The sequence below is a fragment of the Cyprinodon variegatus genome, unplaced genomic scaffold (assembly GCF_000732505.1).
Source record: "Cyprinodon variegatus isolate N-32 unplaced genomic scaffold, C_variegatus-1.0 Scaffold700, whole genome shotgun sequence".
Taxonomy (NCBI): domain Eukaryota; kingdom Metazoa; phylum Chordata; class Actinopteri; order Cyprinodontiformes; family Cyprinodontidae; genus Cyprinodon; species Cyprinodon variegatus.
In genome coordinates this window covers 60,952-84,291 of record NW_015151153.1, presented here as the reverse complement: position 1 = coordinate 84,291, position 23,340 = coordinate 60,952, and the positions used below count along the sequence as shown (strand labels likewise).

At 38.8% G+C, this 23,340-nt stretch overlaps 1 protein-coding gene across 1 annotated transcript in view; it reads left to right on the top strand.

Moving 5' to 3' along the window:
- uvrag (UV radiation resistance associated) overlaps positions 1–23,340 on the top strand; it is a 173,284-nt gene that overhangs the window by 144,655 nt on the left and 5,289 nt on the right. Inside the window, exon 14 of the mRNA XM_015394627.1 lies at positions 10,055–10,146. Coding sequence (XP_015250113.1) covers positions 10,055–10,146 — 92 coding nt within the window. The remainder of the gene's footprint in view (positions 1–10,054; positions 10,147–23,340) is intronic.

Here is a 23,340-nt window from a genome sequence, read left to right as displayed (position 1 = left end):
ACTGCATCCAAGGAAATGTGCTCGCAGCCTGAATCTAAACGTGACGCAAACATCCTTCCAGTTTTAGCCCTTTGTTTCCGAACTGTTTTCACTCATCTGCTACTAAAAGCAAATTAAGCAACTTGCATTTGTCTGTTGTTTCCTTTTAAACTCGTACAGAAATCATATTTAAATGTCAAATGATTCTGGCTTAAACATGCATATAAACTTACTCTTTATCAGACTGTACTGTCCAAAAATTTAGAAAATTTCTATTTTAAAATAAATCCTGTCCTGTCTTTTTTTCGTTATCTTATGCAGGCCAGTTAGTTATACGTCAGCCTGAACACCTAAATTCTTCCAATCATATATCAACGATCATCTGTCAATCAAATTTTTTTTGTTCATGGCATCTTGATTCAAATGTCTCAGCTAATATTTGTCATGGTTCAAATAAGAAATAAGAATTATTTCCTTTCCCATTGAGTTCCGTCCCAGTGTTCACGGGGATGGACGTCTGTGTCTTCAGCAGGCGTAGAGCTAACAGAACTGGCAGCGTTGCGAGGCAAGGGCTCAAACATGTACGGCTGGAAGCCTTCTACACCAAACCAAGCTTCTGCCGCCCTGGCGTCCTCTTCCACAACATCTTCGTCCCCGCTTTCCTCCTCGAAATAAATAATGTATGACGAAGCAGGCTTATCCACGACCTCCGACACTAAACTCTCCTCCTTTTGCATGTTTCAACTGTCCATAGCGTTCCTTGACAGTGTTGCTTAGTGCTACTTACTCTGGAAAAAATCTAACTCTAGATAAGTAATTTTTTCTTAAAGTAAGTGCATTTGTTCTTGAATTGAGGAGGTAAAAGATACATTTTGCCAAGGGAACAAGACAATTTACACTTAATATAAAACACAATTGCATTGTCTTAGTTCTAGTGTATGTTATCTAATTATCTTATTTTAAGAGTAAAAACACTCATTCCATTGGCAACTATCTCATTTACCTCTCAAAATAAGGCTAAATACACTTAATTTAAAAAAATTTGACTTATTTCTAGATTGTTTTTCCAGTGTGGTCCCTATGTAATTAATTTCCCATATGGAACCTACTAGCATTAAGGTGCTAACTGGTTGCTTACCAACCTTCGGCCACAACAATCCCGCCCCCTTGATAAACAACCAATCACATTTACTTTAGTCACTCGTGTAAAGTTGTGCACCACTCGGGAGAATTCGGAAATGCAACAGTTGGAACAGCCGCTTCCCTACAACTTTAAAAACTTCATTGTCTTGATGTAGAAAAACAATTTTCTGGTTGTTTTTGTCTAAATATTTGCCGATCAGGTTAAATACCTCATTAAATGCATCCGGTGACCTTAATGCTTCACTATGCACCAGTGAAGCCGTCACGTATTTCATTTGAACAGGCTTGGATTTTAGGCGAAGCATTCGCAAAGCTTGTGTTCTGTAACATCAGCATACCCTTTAGTCATGAAAAAAAAAAAAAATGTAGTGACTTACTTTTTGGTGTTTTTTGAAGCGTATGGCGATTTGACCTTAAATTGTGTTTCTGTACATGACTAAAGGTATGCCCACCCATCGAGGTATTTTGAGGTGTATTTTTCATACAAAACTAAAGGGATAAATGGGAATAAACTAAAGGGATAATGCGCACGTGTATTGACTAGGGGTATGCTGATCTGACAGAACACCGGCAATAAATGTCAATAAGTCCGCAGGTTTGATTGAGTAAATACACATGTTTTGAATCTGGAATCCAGCTTGGTTTTCTATGTCAGGTGTTCTAATGACACCAAAGCAAATTTCTCTGCAGGATTTTGTGTCCAAGAGCTGCTTTCTGTGTCACCTTCATTGGTTCTGCTGAAGTGTCCGACCCAAAGGATGGTGGAGGAGAGAACAGCTGGTTAGCCCCTCTGTAACTAGCTGTCAAATGTACTAATGAGCTCCCTGATTACCTTCCCCACGGAGCCTGTTTAAGTCCTGATCTTTCTATTTTTACCCCAATGGACAAAAGCTTCTGGCTATAAATCATAGGATAATTGTGCATTTTGCAGGTCAGACATGCACAGGATCTTCTGGAGTTTGATTTAAAGACATCTGACCTGTTGATGCATGAATTGCATCACTCAAAATGCAAACATCCTGTGTCCCAAACTTCCACCGCCTCCAGTGACTACAGCCTTAATGATGTCTGCACTGCATTTCCCAGACAGCTACAGTATACGGTACTATAAAAGGAAGTAAGGGGGAGGTGGCCCCGTTACCTGGCCTCCTCCCCTCAGCACCTCATCATCATCAGTAATCAGCCTCGCAGCTCTCAGCTGCCCGCCCACATTAGAGCTCTAATCTGAGGGTGATTAGCCCTGACAAACTGGGGGAAACTATAATGTGCGGTATAAGCGCGACTGTTTGTTTAGCCTCTGAACAGAGCTCAGGGCAAGCAGGAAAGTTTTGCCAAATGATGGATGGCATGCACTGTAAACGGACTGGTTCCCTGAGGATTTGAGTCAGCCTCGGTGTGTTTCTGTGTGGTCATGGCTCCAGTGGACTGGCTGCCTCGACCTGTAAACACTGCCACATTCTTTGCTTTGTTGCTTTATGTTTCCTCCTAAGATTCCTAGCTAAGCGCGGATACACGCCCGTGTACAGTTTGGTTCAGTAGGTAAATGAGGGCGACAAGGTGCAGGAGAAAAAGCTCTGACTAGGATCTATTTCACTGTCATGTAATGAAGCTGTAGCGGGTGTCCCCCGCTGCACCTCCCCCACCCCCAGCCACCTAGCGCTCTCACCTTTCAGCTCTCCTCAATGGGCTTTGGGAATTTCTCACAACGATCTGGTTAGCCGTGTCACAAAGAAGCCTGTGGACAGTTGGAAAGCACGCTTCCTCACACACACACCCACAGAGGATTCCAGCTTTCATCACAGCCAGTTAAGAGGAGGAAACTGGAAACGACAAGCCGTCTCACAAAACGATTGATCCCGAGTTACGTACATCATCTGCTCCCTCACACAGTAACATTGATCGCTGTTGCGACATCATCCAAAGGAACAGTTTGGGTTTTACAGACCAGAATCTAAACCTCACCCACTCGTCTGTTTGTTTCCATCCCAATGTTGAAGCTTTCGAGGCGCTGACAGTTGCAAATGACATCCAGCTTTTTGTTATTAAGCTGCCTTGCACTTTCTTCCACTGCTAAAGAGGGCTCTTTTCTTCCACATGATTTAACCGGGTCACCAAAGTTTTTGTTTGTCTCAGGCAGGCGGAGACCAAGGGAACGAAGGTCGATGTTTGCATATTCGACAGCCGACACACACTGTGATTGCCTCCAAAACTTGTGCACACAGACCTGATGAGATATTTGATGCAGCTTCCACTGCATGAACCAAACTAGTTCATGATATCGATAGCCTGGTCTGCAGATCTCTGGACCAGCTGTATGGGTGTTGGTTATTTTTTCCTCTAGATGTGAGCAGAGTACCACATTATACTGGAAAAAATAAACATAAGTCATATTTTCTTAAAATAAGTGCATTTGTTCTTGTATTGAGGTAGAGACATTTTGCCAATGGAACAGACAATTCATACTTAAAATAAGAAAACTTAATTGCATTGTCTTATTTTAAGTGCATTTTATCTAATTATCTTATTTTAAGAGTAAAAATACTTATTCCATTGGCAAACTATCTCATTTACCAACTCAAATTAAGGTTAAATACACTTATTTAAGAAATTTTTACTTATTTCTAGATTGTTTTTTCCATTGTATGGAGGAGAGATCAGTCAATTTTTTATTTTTATTTATTTTCCATTTATCAATTATGCAAAGCTACGAGACGTCCGAGTCAATGATTGATTAGGGTGCTTGTTTAGATATATTTCCATGACCGAAAGACTTGGATTAAGCTTGGGGTGAGGGTGGGGGTTTGGGTTTGACACAATGTGAATGTCACGGCTGGGGGGCCCATATCCCGTTATCATAACAGTTCATGAAAATCACTGCCACACAGTTTGTGTTGTCTGTATTTTTATTCACTTATGTTGATGATCTTTTAGTCTTATTTCATTTAAGGAAAAGTCCGGGCAGCAAGGAATAATCAATGGGTCATTATTTATACCTAAAACTAATACGTTCGTGGTAATTTAAAAGCATTTTGTGTTAATCAGTAAAAAAATAAAAACATTTTTTGTCGTAATCACTGAGTCCGGGAGCGGCCATTTTTTGCCCAAATATAGTAACACCTCACTCCTGCCATCTTCCAGCAGTGACGTCACGGTGCGGTAAGCCTAGCGCCATTCTCGCCGCTTTACAAGCAAAATCAATGGGAATTCTAGACACATCTGCAATCAACAACAATTATTGAAGATTTCCAGAGGACTTTGCCATTGAAATTCACCAGAGCTATAGTGAAACTGACAATGCCCACGTGCATGGTAGTTAGATGTTGGAATACATCGGGTAAAAGTGAAAAAAATATTTTACCTTTCCGATTCCACGGACGGGTTGGTCATTGGATCGCCAAATTGAAGAGGGAGGATTTGCCATCAAACTTATGGCCAAAGAAAAAACACGTAATATGTAGCCAACATTTGGAAGAAGAATGTTTTCAAGATAACTTGGATAATAGCGCGTTGTGACAAACACCAGATACAGCACTGGGACTTGATCAACAGCGATACCGCACCGTGACGCAGTAGTGTTCTTTGACAAACATGGATGCCTCCAGTAAAGCACATTCACATGAAAATTACTCTTAATTAAAAATTCTTATCATTTCATATTTAAAGTATTTTCAGAAGTTTGAATTCTGAATGTAACCGGACTTTTTCTTTAAAAAAAAACAGCTTTATTAAGGAAGAGTGTTTCTGATGTTACCTAGTACCTTGGTCTGGTGCGTTCACTGCTCGTAAAAAAAGGTGGGATATCCAGTTTCCTGATTCTCTGAGCCTCACCATTTTTCTGTGCATCTCTGAGCTCCAGTGGTGTCAGTGGCCTTTGGCAGAGGCTCAACAAAAGCTAAACCCGCCTGTCTGTAGGTGGGAGTTTGAAATCTCTCATCCGTCGTATTCGGCTCAAGAAAACAAACCAAAGCGGTGATGTCAGCCTCTCTGCTGTCTGCACCCATAACTGTTTTCTGTGTTGGGTTCTTGCCAACTTTTTTTACTCATAAGGAGAGTTCTGAGGGTGAGGCATGCGGACGCTCGGTCATGAAGCACTCCTACTGACTCTCAGACGTCAGGCGATTCTTCTGCCATGAGGCTCCTGTTAGACATGCATTGGGGTTATTACACACACTTCAGAGCTGATGCCACGCGAAGGGTTTCAAAGATTTAGATTCGAAGCACTTTATTATTTCCGCTGACTGAGGAAAAAAACATGCAGTATGTTTAACGAATTCTTTTATTCAAACAGAAATTGCAACATTTATTTTGCGCTTATATTATGATTTTTAATTTATATTTTCTAGAGAGAAACTTTAAGATTTCCATGAGATTTTGATTTCCTTTTTTGACATCTGGTGAGCAGAAAAAGTAACCCTATTCCCATATATTGCAAGGGGATGTTTTTTATCTTTTAAATGCTGGTGCTATTGATCTTAGGTCGAAGTTTCAATCCCAGGTCAGACTCTTAACCCTGAGTGGATCTCTCTGCTGATGCTGGAGGATTCTGACCCTTCCATTACTTACTGGGTTTTATCATCCACCTCTCATTATCTGAGCCATTTTTAATCCAACCTTTACTCCGATATCATCACAAATGTAGTTTTACACAATTATTTTCTAAATACAGAGAGGCAGTGCAGATGTGATCTGTGTCTCAGTGGATCCTTAGGCTGAACTTTATCATTTTCTGAGACAGAAGAGCCTCTTCCAACTCCTCTATGATGGAGCTTCCGTCATTGAGTGAGAGTCGATTCACCCTGAATGGGTTCCCAGTTTGTTACAGGGTGCGTTAACATGTAAATATGATATAATACTGATGTTTTTGCCTAGTTAAACATCTGTGGTGCATTTTTTTCACTTCACTCACATGTTTTAAATGAGCAAAAAGTTAAATATTTGGCTGTAAAATGAACCAGAATTATTCTAATTTGTCAGCCTGAATAAAAGTAAGATTCACTTTTTCTCCTTTCAAAGCGGTGTAGAACTGCAGCCTGTGTGTTAACTTCCTGTTTCTGGAGCCAATCACATGAGACTTGCCAAAACAGAGCACAGGATTAGGTATTTTACGTATTCAAAACAGCAGCAAAAATGATCTCAACAAAGCCTAAGAAACCTAAGCATCCTTCAAATTCTCTTTAAACACAAAGTAACAGGATTTCTTCTTAAGCTGCCCAATGCTAATTTATGTGGCTAATTAATTAGCTCTATTCTTAGAACTTAGATTTGAATCTTCTGTTTAACAACAAAAGAAATAGTTCAGTCACAGTTTGGTGTTTCTTAGTGAATGTGTTAGAACCAGTCCCGAGTCTTCAGGTCTCAGGCAGATATATATCTTAACGCATATATTCTAAATGAGGAAGCGCATCAGTATCAGACACACAATAAATATATCTCACTGCATAGTAAGAATTATTGGATCACCAACAGCCTTTTTGCAGGTATCTACAAAAAAAGAATGTTATTGTAGAAGATTAAAGATTCTTCCTGTGATTGAAAATTTACAATATAGAGAAAGTAGGGGGCAGTTTTATGCTGTAGGGAGGCATTTCCTCTCTTAGGATAGGGAACATGATCGGCATCTATGCGAAATGGATGCAGCCATACCTATTAAAGTCCTGGAAGAAATGTACTAGATATCAACTGATTTTCTTAGGTTATTTTAAATCCATGTGTCAAAGTTAAAACATGAATAAACTAAACAAGATCTCACAGAGCTTGGATATTTATGTTCAGAAAACTCTGTCTATCCATCCAAACTGTTTGAGGACAGATGTGTCTGTTTGTGGAAAGCTAAACCAGAAACTACAGAAGACTCAGGTGGAGGAATCAGAGATAAACAGACCACAGTTTGTTAGACTGAAGGGTCAGCTGTCTGATCAAGTAGTCAAGAGCACCACAAGGGGCGGTACTCTCCCCATTCCTCTTTACTCTGTATACATCTGATTTCTAGTAGCAGACAGAGTCCTGTCATCTCCAGAAATGCTGGGATGACTGCAATAATTGGGTGCATCAAAGATGTAGAAGAAGCTGAGTACAGAGCGCCAATGAATTTCAGGAAAAAGTTGAATCCTGTTAAAATGAAGGGAGAAGAAGTGGAGGAGTATAAACACCCTTGTGTTCACTTGGACAACAAACTGAAGTCATCTACTAGAAGGAACAGAGCAGACTGTTCTTCTACAGGAAGCTCAGTGTTTGCAGCAAAGTGCTTCGTATCTTCTCTAGTGTTGTGGAGAGTGGGATCTCTTCCACCTTCATCTGTTGGTGTAACAGTATCAGATCGAATCACTGCAAAAAAAGATCTAGAAATAAGTAAAAATTTCTTAAACTAAGTGTATTTATCCTTAATTTGAGTAGGTAAATGAGCTAGTTTGCCAATGGAATGAGTAATTTTACTCTTAAAATAAGTTAATTAGATAACATGCACTTGAAATAAGACAATGCAATTGTGTTTTCTTATTTTAAGTGTAAATTGTCTTGTTCCATTGGCAAAATATCTCTTTTACCTCAATCCAAGAACAAATGTACTTATTTTAAGAAAAAAGGACTTATCTAGATTTAGTTTTTTTGCAGTGAATTAAAACAGCTCAAGCTAATAAAAAAGGCCAGCTCTGTTATAGGAACTCATCTTGAGCCTCTGCAGATCATTTAACAAAGAAAAGTTATCACTTAGAAATACTTAAGTAAAGAAGATTATGGACAGCAGTGACAGTCCTCTTCATCAGACTGTTAAACACAGTGAAAATCCTTCCTGCCTACATCTATTATGATTTAATTTCCATTTGTCATCAATATAGAGTTTTTAATTTGCGTTGACATTTAGAAACGCTTAACATTGATACAATGGAGCTTAATGAACGCTAACCTGCTCAATTTGTATTTTATCTTTTTATATAAGATTAATATTATGATATTACATTCATTTTCCTTCTAATCAACGGTTTAGTCACATGTTGTCTTGATCCAAAACACAAAATCATACGAAGCTACATGTTTAGTTATTGGTTGTAAAACTTTTAAAGGACTATTTGCAACATTATAAATGCAATAGTGGCAGCTTATAAAGACTGATTAGCAGGAGTTGAGCTGTAAATGATTTTGTTGAAGAACTGTATGCCAGTATTTTATTTAGAATAAATAAAAAGCATTTCTGCTCAAGCTCAGAAAGTTAGGAAAGGTTTTATCAGTAAATGAAAAAGCCTCTGTCATAAAATCTGATGTGTGTTATACGAGGGAGTATTAGGGTCAGGTTAGAGATTTATTTTTCTTTTGAGAATAAAGTGGTAACGGTACAAGAAAAAGTCATAAAATTATGAGAATAAAGTTGTAATATTACGGGAAATTAAGTCATCATGCAACAACCTGTTTCAGAAAGAAACCTTCGAGCCCCAACCAGCAGATGACGGCCGACCAGCTCCACCAATCAGCAATCTGAGTCCACTTTGTCATCCTGCCCAATTTGATGCTGGTGGGAAAAGATTTCCTTATTTGTCGAACCAGAGCCAAAGAATAACTTCACATGATGCTCGACATTCCTCAATTTAGTGAAGAAAGTGCTTTTTGTAAGAGTTGTCATAAAATACAACTTGTTTCTCTGTATTTTAGGACTTTATTCTCTTAATATTATGACTTTACGACTATTCTCGGTGTGACTTTTTTCCCGTAATATTAAGACTTTTTTTCTTGTAATTTTATGACTTTATTCCCATATTTTTATTACTTTATTCTCATATTGTTACGACTTTATTCTTGTAATTTTATGGCTTTTCTCGTTGTGACTTTATTCTCATAATTTTACGACGTTATTCTTGCAATGTTACGGCTGTATTCTCGAAATAGAAGAAGAAAAAAAAATCTCTAGCCTGGCCATAATACTCCGTAGTGAAATATTGATGAACATTATGGTCTGCTGACGCCCTGAATTTCCTGATGAAGTGTGAAACAATTCCTTCCTTACCAGGACCAGCGACCTGAGGCCTCAGAGGCCATCTTTTTACTTATTTTTTTTTTTTTATTTCTCATCATTAAGTCATTCATCTATTATCCTCTCCGTATAAAAAAAAAAACAGCCTGTTAAAATGACTTAATGGGCTGTGCGAGTCGATTTGTCTCAGGTGTGTGTGGCAGAGGAAGTAGGGGGGGGAAAGCAGGTTGCCGTGGTAGCCAAGAGGAAACAGAACAGATGTGGGTTGGTGGAGGCGTCCTGTGTGACATTTGGGCCTCAGAGATATACTCTGGATGTGTGGCGTGATGCTCCTCTGCTGTCCGGGCACATAGGTTAAATAAACTCAACGGGATGATGGCTGGCATTGCTCTGACATCACTTCAGGGAGGGGAGGGGGGACATCTGGTGCCTCAGCCTACGCTTCAAGGTGGCCTTGTTGTTTTTTTTGTGTCTTTTTTACTGGATTAGATTCTATCATCATGAAATAAAGAGCTGAGCTGCAACAAGAAACTGTTCAAGGCCAAGATTAATGAGGGGGGGGCGCGCGCTAAAAGCAGTGGGAGAGTCTGCTGGACAACCTAATGAGCTTCATGAAGCGTTTTCAGCCCCATTTGGTCCAGATGTTTTATCAGAGGTGTTTTTTTCTTCCTGCCCACATTTCCTCTCCTGTCTTTCAGCACACCTTGCTCGTTATCAACATGCCTGTTATCAGGGGAAGGTGGCCATTGTGTGTCCAGATGAGTAATAGTCTGAAGGAGGGAATAAAAACGTGTCATAGAGGAAGAATGTAGACTTTAGACGTGTTCATAAGGGATGTTTTTTTTTTCTTTGTTCTCCAAACATGCCAGTAACATGCTTCAGAGTGATACAGTACGTTGGTGACAGCGAGCTGGATGTGTGGGGTTTTTTTTTTTCGCAGTGTTGGTAATGTTTTCTTCTCTTGTGTTGCAGCTGAGATATCAGCACGGCTTGACCACCCCAGACCTGCAGCAGACGCTACCCAACTTAAAGAACTTCCTGGAACATGGTCTGATGGTGCGATGGTAAGAATGAAGAAAAACTTATATACGCTATAAAGCTACATGTAGATTTTGCCTCAGCAAACTGTGATCAAAAATGCTAAAAGCTTTTATTTTTCTGAAATTAGACAACTTTTTTTTTTTTTTTTTATAAAAACACTGTTGAAAATTCCTAAAAATATATATTATTGGAAGTCCAACCACCAAATAAATACACAGCTCAATATAACAGCAAGTGAAACCACATGGTTTTTAGCCAAAACGTCTGTTGTGTAACATAAAACACTTCTGGACGAGTCCAGCTGGCAAAGCATCCCTAAGACAAAACAATTCAAAGAATAAGCCGGTTCTCTAGAGGCCTTTCCGTGTCTCGGCTGCACAATGTTCTAACATTCCTGCAAGTTATTCCTTAGACCAGGGCTTCCCAACGTAGGGGTCAGGAGATGGGTTTTAACAATCATGATGTGAACCCTGGGCTATATGCAGGGCAAAAACACATAAAGAAATAAATGAATTTACAATAAAATAAAAAGATGGAATATTTATTTATGTATTTATTTACTTATTTATCTTACACATCAGGGGTAACCAATTAAAACTCAGCAGGGTCTGGATAAAGAAAATCAACAACCAGTAAAGGTCCGGAGACACTGTTAATTATAATCCGTTAGTTTAAACAGAATTTAACACTGAAATAAAATGCTTATGCATAAATAAAATGATTATGCATCTGTTATACATTGAATTTTTAAATAATTCTAAAATCTAAATTGTTTTTGAAGTAGAGAACAAAAATCTTTCAGTTTGGTAAATAGACAATTTCCCGGCTCACTTTTTTTTAATAAAACACCTGAACTGACCATTTTCTTTCTTTTTTCTGTCTTAATGTTGGCAGTGGGCTTTATGCTGCCCTGCAAGGCTTTAAACCTGGGTTTGAATGGAGACAAAGCCATTCTAAAGCACATATCAAGGAGCTCATTCTGAGCCTGGATCCATATTTATTTTTGTTTCTTTTCATGTCGGAGAATAGGCCTGGGTATTTTCGCTAAAGTCTTGAATCGATTCAACTTTGATTCATACAGTTCTAAATCGATTAATTTCAATTCGATCTGTTTTTACAATAATTAAAGTGGTTCAACTGTGTTTTAAAATACTAATTTATTTTCTTTTTTACTTTCACATTAAACACAAAGTGCAAACTTTTAAATCAGACAGTTAAATCATGAGATGTGAACAAAACTGTCTCATAAGTGCAAACTTGTTTGTGAAAAGTGAAAAAGTGAAGCCTCACTCGAGCAGGCAGACGTGACACAGCAGATATGCGTGGGCTGCATTATCTCCTCTGCACAAACCATATTTTCAGCATTGTCTGTAACAACTACAGGGTGTTTTCTGGACCTTTGTTAATGTCTTCAGTCAACCTATTGGGTATATTTGCAGCTGTCTGGCTTGAAGTAATCTTGAGTGCATCTTTCCTGCACCTTTGAATATGAATGTCACGTGGGTCACAATAAAGTGAATCGATCTCATTCTCTAGACATCGATTTTGCAAAAATGTAAAGGAATCGATTCAATATCGATTAAATCGATTTTTTTACCCAGCCCTAGTGGAGAATCCTGCTTNCTCTTTTTCTCATCATCTTCTCCTTCTTTCCCATCGCCCGGCTTGCCACAGGTTTGCCTGCTGTGTCTAAAAGTAGCAGCAGCAGCAACCCAGACTGACAGCAGCTCATTGGCTAAGGTGTATCACATGTAGCCTGATGCCGAACGCTATGGAGGGCTTTACCGCATTAACAGGAGAAGTGGGGCAAGTGAAGTTAGACAGTGTGATTGGACAACATGCAGTAAATGCATTAAATGTTTTAAATCAGGTTGGGTCCGGATTAGCCAGCAGGTGTGTCCAGATCCGGACCGTGGTCCGCTAGTCCGTGGCCTCTGTTATACATGATTCAAACATTTAATATGTGATCAGTTGTAAATAAACTAAATAATTAGATGAATATCCTTCACAGGGTGGCTGGGCGCACCCTTCTAGAACGGGGGAGGAGCTCAGTTATCCTGGAGGAGCTCTGAGTAGAGTCTTTGCTCCTCTACGTCGAAAGGAGCCTGCTGAGTGGGCTCGGGCATCTGTTCCAGATGCCTCCTGGTCGCCTCCCTTGGGAGGTGTTCCAGGCATGTCCCATTGGCAGGAGACCTTGTGGAAGGCCCAGGACACACTGGAGGGACTATGTCTCTGAGCTGGCCTGGTGTCGCCTCAGGGTCCCCCCAGAGCAGCTGGAGGAGGTGTGTGTTGATCGGGAAGTCTGGGCATCTCTGTTTAAACCGCTGCCTCTGTGACCTGGCCCCGGATAAAGCATAAGAAAATGGATGAATGGATGGATTGTCGAAAATGTAATTGGGATAGCTAGAAAGAATATTGCAACATAAAGTGATAGTGCAATATAGTGATATTATATTGGGAAATGTATAATATCGCAACACACATGCCAGTACTCACGCCTACCCCCATCGCTCAAACCTGTTCTGCCTCGAGGTCAACTCTGGCAAACTAAAATTCACCACCCGTGGTCCTTATTTTGCTCGATTGACGATTTCTGCGCACACTCACTGTGCTCTGCCTGATCTCTGTGATCGTGACTTGTTTAACTGTATAAAAAATAAATCGCACCAATCGCCAATCAAAGACAAGCTTTTTTTTTTTTGCAATCAATCCACTTAACGCTCCATATTGAATAGCATTTGTTAGACTCCTAAAGGCAAAGATCTGTGCAGAGCTTAACTGGCATAGTCCGTTCAGTAGTAGAAATGAAGCTTATATTCCCTTTTGCAGGCAATTTATTTATGCCTTATTGCTATATTTCCTGTTTTACAATAGTTAGTGGAAGGAATCGTGCTACAATTAATGTTTACAGACTGATCACACTTCTATAGAGGAGATTTTTTTTCCAAAGAAAAAAGCAAAAAATATCCAGTTTTTAAAAAATAAAGCTCAAGTATTATAACTTTCAACCAATCTAACGGTTCAATACCATAAATAAACGATTAAAGGCATGTGTTGCTGTGCTCATATGATTATTTCTTCAACATTTTAGCATCAAAACGGGTTTTTGACTTGAAAATTTGGTTTAGTTTTGTTCATTTATAGCTTTAGATTGAATGCGATTATTGCGATAGCAGACCTTGTAATTAACTTGATGAAAAATTCAAACCACATCCCAACACAAAAATTTACAAATGTTTTCAAAACAAATACAACTAAGACCATGATTTAATACATTTATAATTGTTGCATTATCACGCTATTTACATTTTTAGTGTGACTCTCAGATGATTTATTGGAAACGGAAGTGGCCCCTGAGAGAGAAAACAATGCCCACTCCTGTGCTAAAGCAGGTGCATCTAATTCTGCCATATTTTTGCACATGAGAAACACTTTTTATCCTTAAGTGTCATTGCTTTTTTAGTTCATTGTGTAAATGAAATCAATTCATCTCACAATTGCTGTCAGGCCCCATCCAGGATCTTTTCTATATAATTAAAATCTGATCTTCATGTAGTTAAATCTAATGACATCTTTCTCATGCAGAACAAGTAGAGTCCCTCTTTCACTGCTATGTTCTTAGCCTCCACTGTTATCACAGCTCAGATCTCTGTCTTCTTCCGCAGCCTTTTGGCCCTCAAGTAACCTTAAATAAAACCTGGGAGCTGGTATGCACCAGACTTCAGCTCCATTGGCCTATAAAAGACAAAGCTGTCTTTGATCTCCTGCCCTGTCTGAGGGTCGGCAAAGGGGGAAAATGTCTATTACAAACAATAATTGAATAATCTTTTGTTTTGAAAGAAAAGAAGCCATGAAAAGTCGAAGCTTCCAAATCAGTTCTCCATCCCTCCCCCCACCTAATGGGGAGTGGAAGGGCCCTAAGATACGAGATGAAAGCATAGCTCCTAAAACCCTTAAGCTATGCCTGTGTGCTTTGGGGAGTGTATAGATGTCCATGGGATAGTTAAAAAAACGGAGGTGATAATATATCAACATCCAAACTTTTGTCAAAGTGGCAAACAGCTCAATTATTCAACCAAAAAGTCGTGGTAGAAGTCACCAAAAATGTCCGATCCAGCAGGAAACGACTTTGTCTTTAATGAGGATCTGTTTTTAAACAGACCAATGTTCTCCTAAATAATCTTATTTTCCACAAATGTTAGCAGCTGGTTGACCAATAAAACTGAATATTATAGAAATGCTTCTGCAGACGCCTGATAGTTATTAAACCTTTATAGTTCAGGTTACCATTTTTGATCACCTCCCTCAGTGAGGTCTAGAAGCACAAGATCTATATCCAGCCATTCAGCGAAGATACTGCTACGTGGCTGTACCTGATGTGTTTGTTTCACTCTCAGTGTTTTTCATGAATAGATGCACTATTTTTCTTAATATATGCGTGCAAGTTGACATTTCTTGTTATTACATTGACATTAATATTTGCCATCAAAATGTCCTTTTTTTTCTTTTTATGTAACAAAGGTAATAAGGTGTTTTCCTGGATTCCAATAACACAATTGGCTTTAAATTTAGATTTTCAAAGTATTTCACTGAGTGCCCTATAAAGGGTTAATATGTTTTTAGTTTGATGGGATGGATCCCGGTCATATGAATGAGTTTGATCCTGTTTGTATTGCTGTATCAAAAGCAGAAAAGAAACAGCAAAGTTCAGGTGGTTAAGCTTCATGTACCAGCAGGTATGAGGTCTTTTGATGGCTGACGTGTTCTGTTGGACTTCCTGTAGTCCAACAGAAAGGGGGGCGGGGGGTGGGGGTTCGTCGAGGTCCTGTTTTGACTTTGACAGATACCTCATTCCATCAGTTGCTAAGTATTTTTAAAGGTGCCTGACCTTTTCCAAACAGTTTCTGTAGAGGCTCTCCCAGATGTTTCTGTGAAACAAACCATCTGCTGCATCAGGTTAAAGGACAGATTTGCTTTTTCTGAGATTTGGTCCCTTTGGAGAGTTAATATAGTCCCAGCTCATTAGAAGTCCTTTACAACTCAACCAAGCCCATCTAGAAACAGCAGGCTTGTTTTGTTTTTAAGTTAAGGTATTAAAAACTCCTTCATAAAAAGTTTTTAATAAGGTTGAACATATGGAAACTGTATTTCAGCTGGTGTCATCCTTCAACCACCTTTTACACAATCAAGCCACACTTTTTTCTGTCCTACATATATGAATTTTTAAGAGTCATGAGAACACTCACCTAATGAAATATGATCCACATACATGTTTTTCCCATCTTAATCAAATGGAACATGTCAGCTGTCATCTGTTGTGGCATCATCTGAATAAAATTATCCCAGGTTTAATTTTGAGTGTTAAATTCCCATGGCCTGTCCTCTACCAAAGGCTTTCCTGTAGAACAACCGCTGAACTGGGCTGATGCTATTATTACAGTATAAGCAGGGAGTTGATTTTCTATAACTAGGGGCCAGAGTAGGGTCATGTTTTGTTTTTTAATGCGGACACAGAACAAAAGTATAAAAAAAAACACATACAAAAAAGCAAACAAAGAAGATTATTTAGTATATATGTTGAGCCGCAAAGAGGAGGTTGCAAAACTCCTGATCTAACAGATGAAAACTGTCATCCTGTCTCTGTTTGGCTGAAGCTTAAAGTCGTAGGGAAGTCATATTTAAATATTGTTCCAAAATTTTTTAAATTTCTATTACAAAAGAAAAAAAAAACTTTCTTATGCCAGTTAGTAATACGTCCGCTTATACACCTAAATTTGGCCAATCACATGTATCAATGGTTATCTTGATTCATATGTCTCAGCTAATATAAGCAACAGTTGAAATAAGAATCATTTCCTTTCCCATTGAGTTCCGTCTCAGTGTTCACGGGGATGGACGTCTGTGTCTTCAGCAGGCGTAGAGCTAACAGAACTGGCAGCGTTGCGAGGCAAGGGCTCAAACATGTACGGCTGGAAGCCTTCTACACCAAACCAAGCTTCTGCCGCCCTGGCATCCTCTTCCACAGCATCTTCGTCCCCGCTTTCCTCCTCTAAATAAAGAATGGATGACGGAGGAGACTCATCCACGACCTCCAACACTAAACTCTCCTCCTCTTGCATGTTTCCTCTGACCATAGCGTTCCTTGACAGTGTCGTTTCTAAGTCACCAATTTAGTGCTACTTGGTCCCAATGGAATTTCCCATTGGGAACCTACTAGCACTAAGTTACTAACTGGTTAGCAAGATGCTTCCGACCAACTGGTAACAGTCAAACTTGCTTGCGAACCTTCCACCACAACAACCCCGCCCTCTTGATAAACGACTAATCACATTCACTTTATTCACTCGTGTAAAGTCGGGCACCACTGGGGAGATTTCGGAAATGCAACTGTTGGAACGGCCGTTTCTCTACGACTTTAAAACTGGCTGCAATCTCTAAATAACTGCTGGATGAATTGTAAAGGACAAAACCTTGAACTGATCTAAATAACAAACTAGTAAGAGGTTCTTCTATCAATGCATATCATCATGAGAAAAAAATTTTTTTATATCACATTGCAAAAGTGGATCTAAGACGGTACAACTTTCTTAAATTAAGTGTATCTGCCCTTAACATGTGTAAATAATTATATTGATCTGCCGGTTAGATTAGTGTAGATTTGATGAGTTTTTTTGGGGGGGGTTTTCTTACTCTAAATGCTCATTCTTATTCCACTGTAAAAAATGTGCGAACCTACCTACTTTAAAACAGGGTAGAATGCACATCTTTCAAGAGAAATTGACTATGTTTCGGTTTTAGCAGTATGTTTTTAGTACAGGCTCCAAACAGGAGCCAGGACCACTGGTCCCTACTGGTCCCTACTGGTCCCTTTCTAGAACCACCAATAATGCTTGAAGCTCTCTGGTTTTCATCTTAAACTGTTATTTTACAGTTAAAGAGGAAGTAGATACTGAGATGTCCTTTTGTGTCTCTTTCATTTAGGGTTTTTGAACATTGTTTTCTAGAACGTCTCTGAACCTTTTGTACCAAATATGCTGTTATTAGCCTGTATTTTGACTGTGGCTCTTACACCTGGATCTTTTGGTAGCCTAACTTTCCTTCTATCAGGGGACCAGATCCTCGCTCAGAGTAGGATTTTTTTGGTACTGCTAATGGTTTAAAGGCTAAGAAATACTCCTACTGTATATTCTAAGCAGAAATGTGTCGTTACAAAAAGTGAATTTAATTGGACTGCATTAATTCTGTCTCCTAGAGTCTCGATCACTTTTACTGTCAGGTATCTGAATTCACTTTTTAATTCAAAGTCATAGCCATTTGTATGAATAAGTTTGAGCTCAGAGGAGCTTTGTAATAATCCACAAATCTTTAGTTAATTTAACCTGCAGGATGTGTGGTATGAGCATTAGTCATGAACCTTTTACCGAAGTGTGTTTCATTCAGAAGTCAGATGCTAAACTAAAGGGACTTTTAGTTTTACTGGGTTTAAACTGCATTTTTATCACCTGCATCTAAAATGTGCTCAACCTAATAAATAAATTAACGGAAGTTAAAGACTCTTCGGAGTGAAGTTGTAGATTCATCAGATCTTTATTTTCTATTTTCTTTTCACAAAACTCAAAATTTCATTGTTTTGTTTTGTTTTAATTTAGGATCCCCAAAGTCTGAGTTCTAGAATTTAAAGTAAAAGGAACTTTAACACTTACAGGGTTTCAACACGTCATTAAAAATCCTAAAAATTAATTAAATTATTATTTTTTTAAATTAAGGTCTTAAAATTCATTAAATCTGATTATCTTTCAAAATGCTTTAATAAAAAAATACAAATAAATAATTTTTTTTTAGTATTCTCATTCTGATGTTTACTGAAGACGTCCTTCATTCAACCTGGAAAAAACATTTCAAAAGAAGCAGACTCCTGTGTCTCTGGGGGGAAATGGTGGCTGTCTCACGAAGCCCTGTTATGAGGAAGATATGCTTTTAACACACAACATTGCACCATTTCCTTTCCATATCAACTCCAGTTGTTTTGTTGAAGGGAAAAAAAGCATAAATTCAGATATAATATCTCGCTTTGGGATCCGACTTATGAAATATGGATGAATGAAAGGACTAAATGGCAGCTGCAGGTAATTTTTTCTTTAGACTGTGACAGACAGGATAATCTGCTTCCTTTGCTTCTTTATGCCACGCATCTAAACAAGAAGGACCCTGTGAAGCAGGGAGGGAGAGCAGGTTTGGAAGCAGCTCCAACTCTGCATTTCTAAGTATTTCAGCATGCGTCCTTTCTGCAGGGAGATTGTCTGTAATAGACCGAGACGTACACAGAGAGCGTGGCTGGATCATCTTTAACATTCTCTTCAGATCAAGTGGGACAAAATATGGTGGAGCAAACTCAAACGTTTTATTTCTTAAGCTCCTCTGGCAAGTTTTTGATCTTATCTGCATACATTTCCAAACAGCGTTCCCTCACACACAGATAACCTGCCAAAAGAAATACACGGTAGCTTCAGCCAAAGTGGGCAGAAAAGGATGAGAAACAGCTGGAAGATGGGGAATCTATTACCCCAAGGCGGACAGGGACGGTACCAGAAAACAGTTTCTTTGTAAACTGCTCCGTCTGCAGGATCAAAGCAAAGCGGTTCAACATGCTCCCAATTCTCTGAGGGTCTGCTGGAAGTTCTCAGGCTCCTAATCCCACCATATAGCCCTGAAAGTAGGGTAGGGGCAAGACAACGTAGGAGTGACAGAGTGCTGAGTCAGGACGATCCAACAGCCGCTGGATGATGTACATATGAGGGTCTTTATATGTAGAGAGCTGTGCCATGGTCAGAGGGGGGAAAAAGTTTAGATGTATGAATAAGATAAGCAATGTGCAAGCTTCATTGAAGCTGACAGGTGGTTATGAGTTTTCTATATTCCTAATAATGGCTGATTTAAAGGGTGAAAAGACGAATGTTTCTTTTTCTCCCTACCTCTGATGGTACATTAACTCTCTGGACACCAGGGCATACTGTGGTAACATTACGATTTTCTTTGCCTCACTGAGCCAAACGTTTAACTGGCCTCATGTTGATAGTTTTTACTCCTTTTATTCTCTTTAAAAGGGATGGTGATGTAGTTCAAAAAGCAGATGGTGGGATCGTCAAACACGCTGTGCTGTGGTTAGTCCCCGTCTTCAAAGGCCTGACAGTCAATAATCCTTGTCCTGTTAAAGCTAAAGCAAAACTAGCTCCCACCACAGTGCAGATCAAACTATTACACCCTTTTTTGTTGTAGTACCGTAGGGGATATCGCAGAGCCACTTCAAAGGCAAAGTCTTATCTGCCATTGTTTATTTTGGCCTCAGCAATGGGCTGGATTTAGGCATGGATAGGGACATACTGAGGCGAGTCAGGGGGACTTATTACTAAAACTACTAAAAAGAAAGAGAGCAGGCTAAAGTTAACCGATGATTTCTTTAAATCAACATGACAGCAGAAAAAAAACCAGAGGTCTCCTGATGGCTGTCCAAAACCACTGACTGCCTGGTCCTCGTGTTGGGGGGTAGCTGGTTGAAGGGACGACTCTGCATGTGGTGGACATGTTTTCTGGCGTTTGGTTGTAGGGGTTGATGTGGAGTGGAGCTGCTACCTTTGGTGTAGCGGCTCTGTGGTTGGTGTATCCATGGTTGGGGTTGTTATCCATGTTCCTAACCTTGAACCTTAAATGCGCCCGTTTCCTTCCTCTGTGGCAAATCTTTCCTCCACTTCTGTTCACATGTAGATTATAAAATATGTCCACACATGCTACCTGGGATCTCTTGTTTCTACTGTCAAGTTCAACTGTTATTTGCATCAAAATAGCACTTTATATGCATGCTTTAATCTAATTATTAAGAAAGATCAGTAATATTTTTTGTACAAAAACAGTAACATCAGTCAACCACTAAAGTTTGCCATTAATGCAGTTAATAAGTTTCAGATAAAAGACTTGGATAGAAAACACAGCTGAAACAAGAGTCAACATATTCAATATTCCAATTTTTTACATAACCATTCAATGGAAATTAATTAGAAAAACATTTAATGATGAAATCCAGGAGTAATAATTCATTCCTTTAGACAGAATAGCTATGTAGCCAAAGTTAGGGTTGAGAATCCAGACAGAAAAGGGAAAAATAAAACTGTAATGTTCCTTTTACTTTACATCTATGTTCTACATTTATGCTCATGTGTGGTTTTAGGTTTGAAAAAATGTTAAATAGATCTGATTAAAGTGGTGACCTGTCCAGGATGTACTCCTTTCGCCCAGTAAGAGCTAAAAAAGCAGCAGCCCTGCGTGGATAAGGCGGGTCGACACCAGAGGCACTGGATCAGTATCCTATCAACATGGCTCATTTCTCCAGTCCCCTACTTCTGGTCTTGTTGGAACATTATATTGTCTCCAACTTAAAATCCCAGTGGTTTTATGCTGGATGCGCTTCATGATGCAACTAAGATTAATAATTATGGTTGTTCCTCAAAATTCAGGTTCTGTATTAAACGCCTGCCTTTGTGACCACATCACAAAAACACTTTAGCGGTTTCACACCTGATACAACCTGTAGAGGCCGAAGTATTAACCAGCTTTCGATTCATAAAGATACTTCCATTATCATAATTGATTTCAGTTACTTACTTTATTTTAAGGATCTCTGTAGTGTTTACCATCTGCTACATGCTGGATTATCATCAGCAGATCTTAGCTGGGATGTTCACAGGTTGCATTTTAATTCACAATGACCGCATTCATGCGTAGAAGAATGGACCAGAAGAGACCTCATAACTTAACAACCACATCCTTCCTGAAAATGTACAAATCTTTAAAATAATCTACCTATTTTAGACGATAATACTTGATAATGATTAGGTATTTATTTTATCTTCTGCTTTTTTTTAAGAAATGGTATCATTCATATTTTAGCTAAGTGATATTAACAATGGTACCTCTGTGGATATTTCAGATTTTTTCTGTTTGTCAGAGTTGTTATTTTTGCCCCTGCCAATCAGCATCCTTACCCTTTGTTTGTTATTCTACATGTTTTGACCCGCCCAATCACTGCCAGTCAGTGTGCAAAAGAGAGTAGGTTTTTTTTCCCCATTTTGTGGAACAAACCTGCAGCTGGTGCTGGATGCCAACCACGTCCAACATTTTGTTTTCATAAGCTGCCTGTGCCACAAATATTATTGTTGCTCAGGTTGTGCACCAAACAGACTGTCAATCTTTGACCTATAATACACAGCTGCATAAGAAATCAGGATGAAGTATCAGTACCTTTTACCATGGAGGTACTCGTGACTTTGCTTTGCTTCTTTAATGTCTAAAAGTTCAGTTTCACAGAACCTTTGAAATCAAACGTAGATCTAGTGTTGAGAAGATTTTCTCAAATGGATTATAAAATTGGAAAAGATTAAGCTACATTGATGTCTGTTTATTCTATGTTTATTACATTCAAATTATTTAAAATGTATGCAACTTAAATTAATTCAATTTATCACACATTAAATTTATTGTTTTCTGTTTATAAAGATCATACCTCCATATTCAGTTCCTCAGGAAATAACAGTATTACATATGACAGAACATTTGATATATAAATATCAGCCTATTTTAAGTTATTTCCCTTCATTGAACAGTATCTGCCCCTAAATACGTGGTGAGAAGACCTTTTACCTTAATTATTGGTGAAGAAGCTCAGCTTGTGGTTCTGCTGAAGTGATGTGGAAGGTCAGGCTGCTTTAGGACTACCCTTAAACTTCCCTGCATTGTTAGCAGTGGCATCGTTTACTTCCTTCGAACAATAGCTTATCCCTTTCCTATGGGTTTAAGGTCAGACCAGTTTAACAAACAATTAAACGTTATTTAGGAGAGATGAGCTACACTTGACTGATAAATGCGTCTTTTCAATTTAGTTTATTTATATAGCAATAATTCACAACACATGCCATCTCAAGGCAAAACATCCACAAAGACTGAAGGTTTTCTACGTCAGGAAACCAACATCCAGTTATTGACTTTGTAGGACACTCCCCTTCTGGATGAGTATGAAACAACAGCAGAGATTGGCTTTCGTTGTGTCTTTGACTCTGCAGCAATCCCTCATATCAAACATGAATGCAGTGACAGTGAGGAGGAAAAATTCCCTTTTAACAGAACGAAACTTCCAGCAGAACCAGCCTCAGTTTGAGCAGCGTTCTGCCGATTACAACTGAGATTCAAGTAGACAGAAGCAGATATAAAGGAGCAACATAGAAGTACTGTTCCATAAAAAAAACATTTTATGTTTACAGTAAACTAGCTTTAAAAGGCTGCTCTATCTAGAAAATAAACGCTTGTTTCAAAAGAGGAAGTTGATTTAGTTGATTTAGGCAGGAACCCAGTGATGCCTCCCGGCAGGATGGTGTCACCGATAACCAGAACAGATCAAGCTACTATGATGAGGAGAGGCAGAGAGAACACAAAGTTATGGGTAGAACTAAAGAATATTGCAGAATTGGAGAAACGAAGAAGAATTTAGCAGAGTTAGGAAAAGTGGTGTTTTGGTCCTCCAGTGGCCTAAGCCTATAGCAGCATAACTATAGAGAGAGCTCTAGATATCATGCACCACTCTATCTCTACGCTTTAAAAAGAGAAGTTTTCAGCCTAGCCTTAAAGGTAGACAAGAATAAAACCTAAACTTTATCCATAAGGAAAAGCCATTTAATTTTTTTTCTGTCTTGTGCTCTGCTAGCTGCTAAAGTTCCTTTAGACAGAATAGCATTGTATGCATATCTTCTTTTTTGATCCTCCAGTTTTGTTTTTCATCATGTACTTTTAGAAATAATTACTGAAGTTATTAAAATTATGTAAGGAAGAATCTAACTTTTTGATATATTTGATTAAATTTCAAATGATTTATCAGAATTGTTACTAATACAATTTCCTGCCTTTCGAATATGGCATTTCTTCTAAATGAAAGTTATTTTGAACTTCATAATTGTAAATGTTTTTCAAGGAGATATTTGTGTAAACAGCATTGTGTTTTCAGCATTTGTAATATGCACACAAGCTTCTCCCTGTGTGGCCAAATTATCCACATTTAAACAAAATATCCCATCTTTATAACCATTAAAATGGTTTAAAACAGAAGATGTTATGACTGGCTTGAAGTTTGTTTGCCCGAGGTCCTCACCAACACACCCAGTCTTCTCGGTTACGCT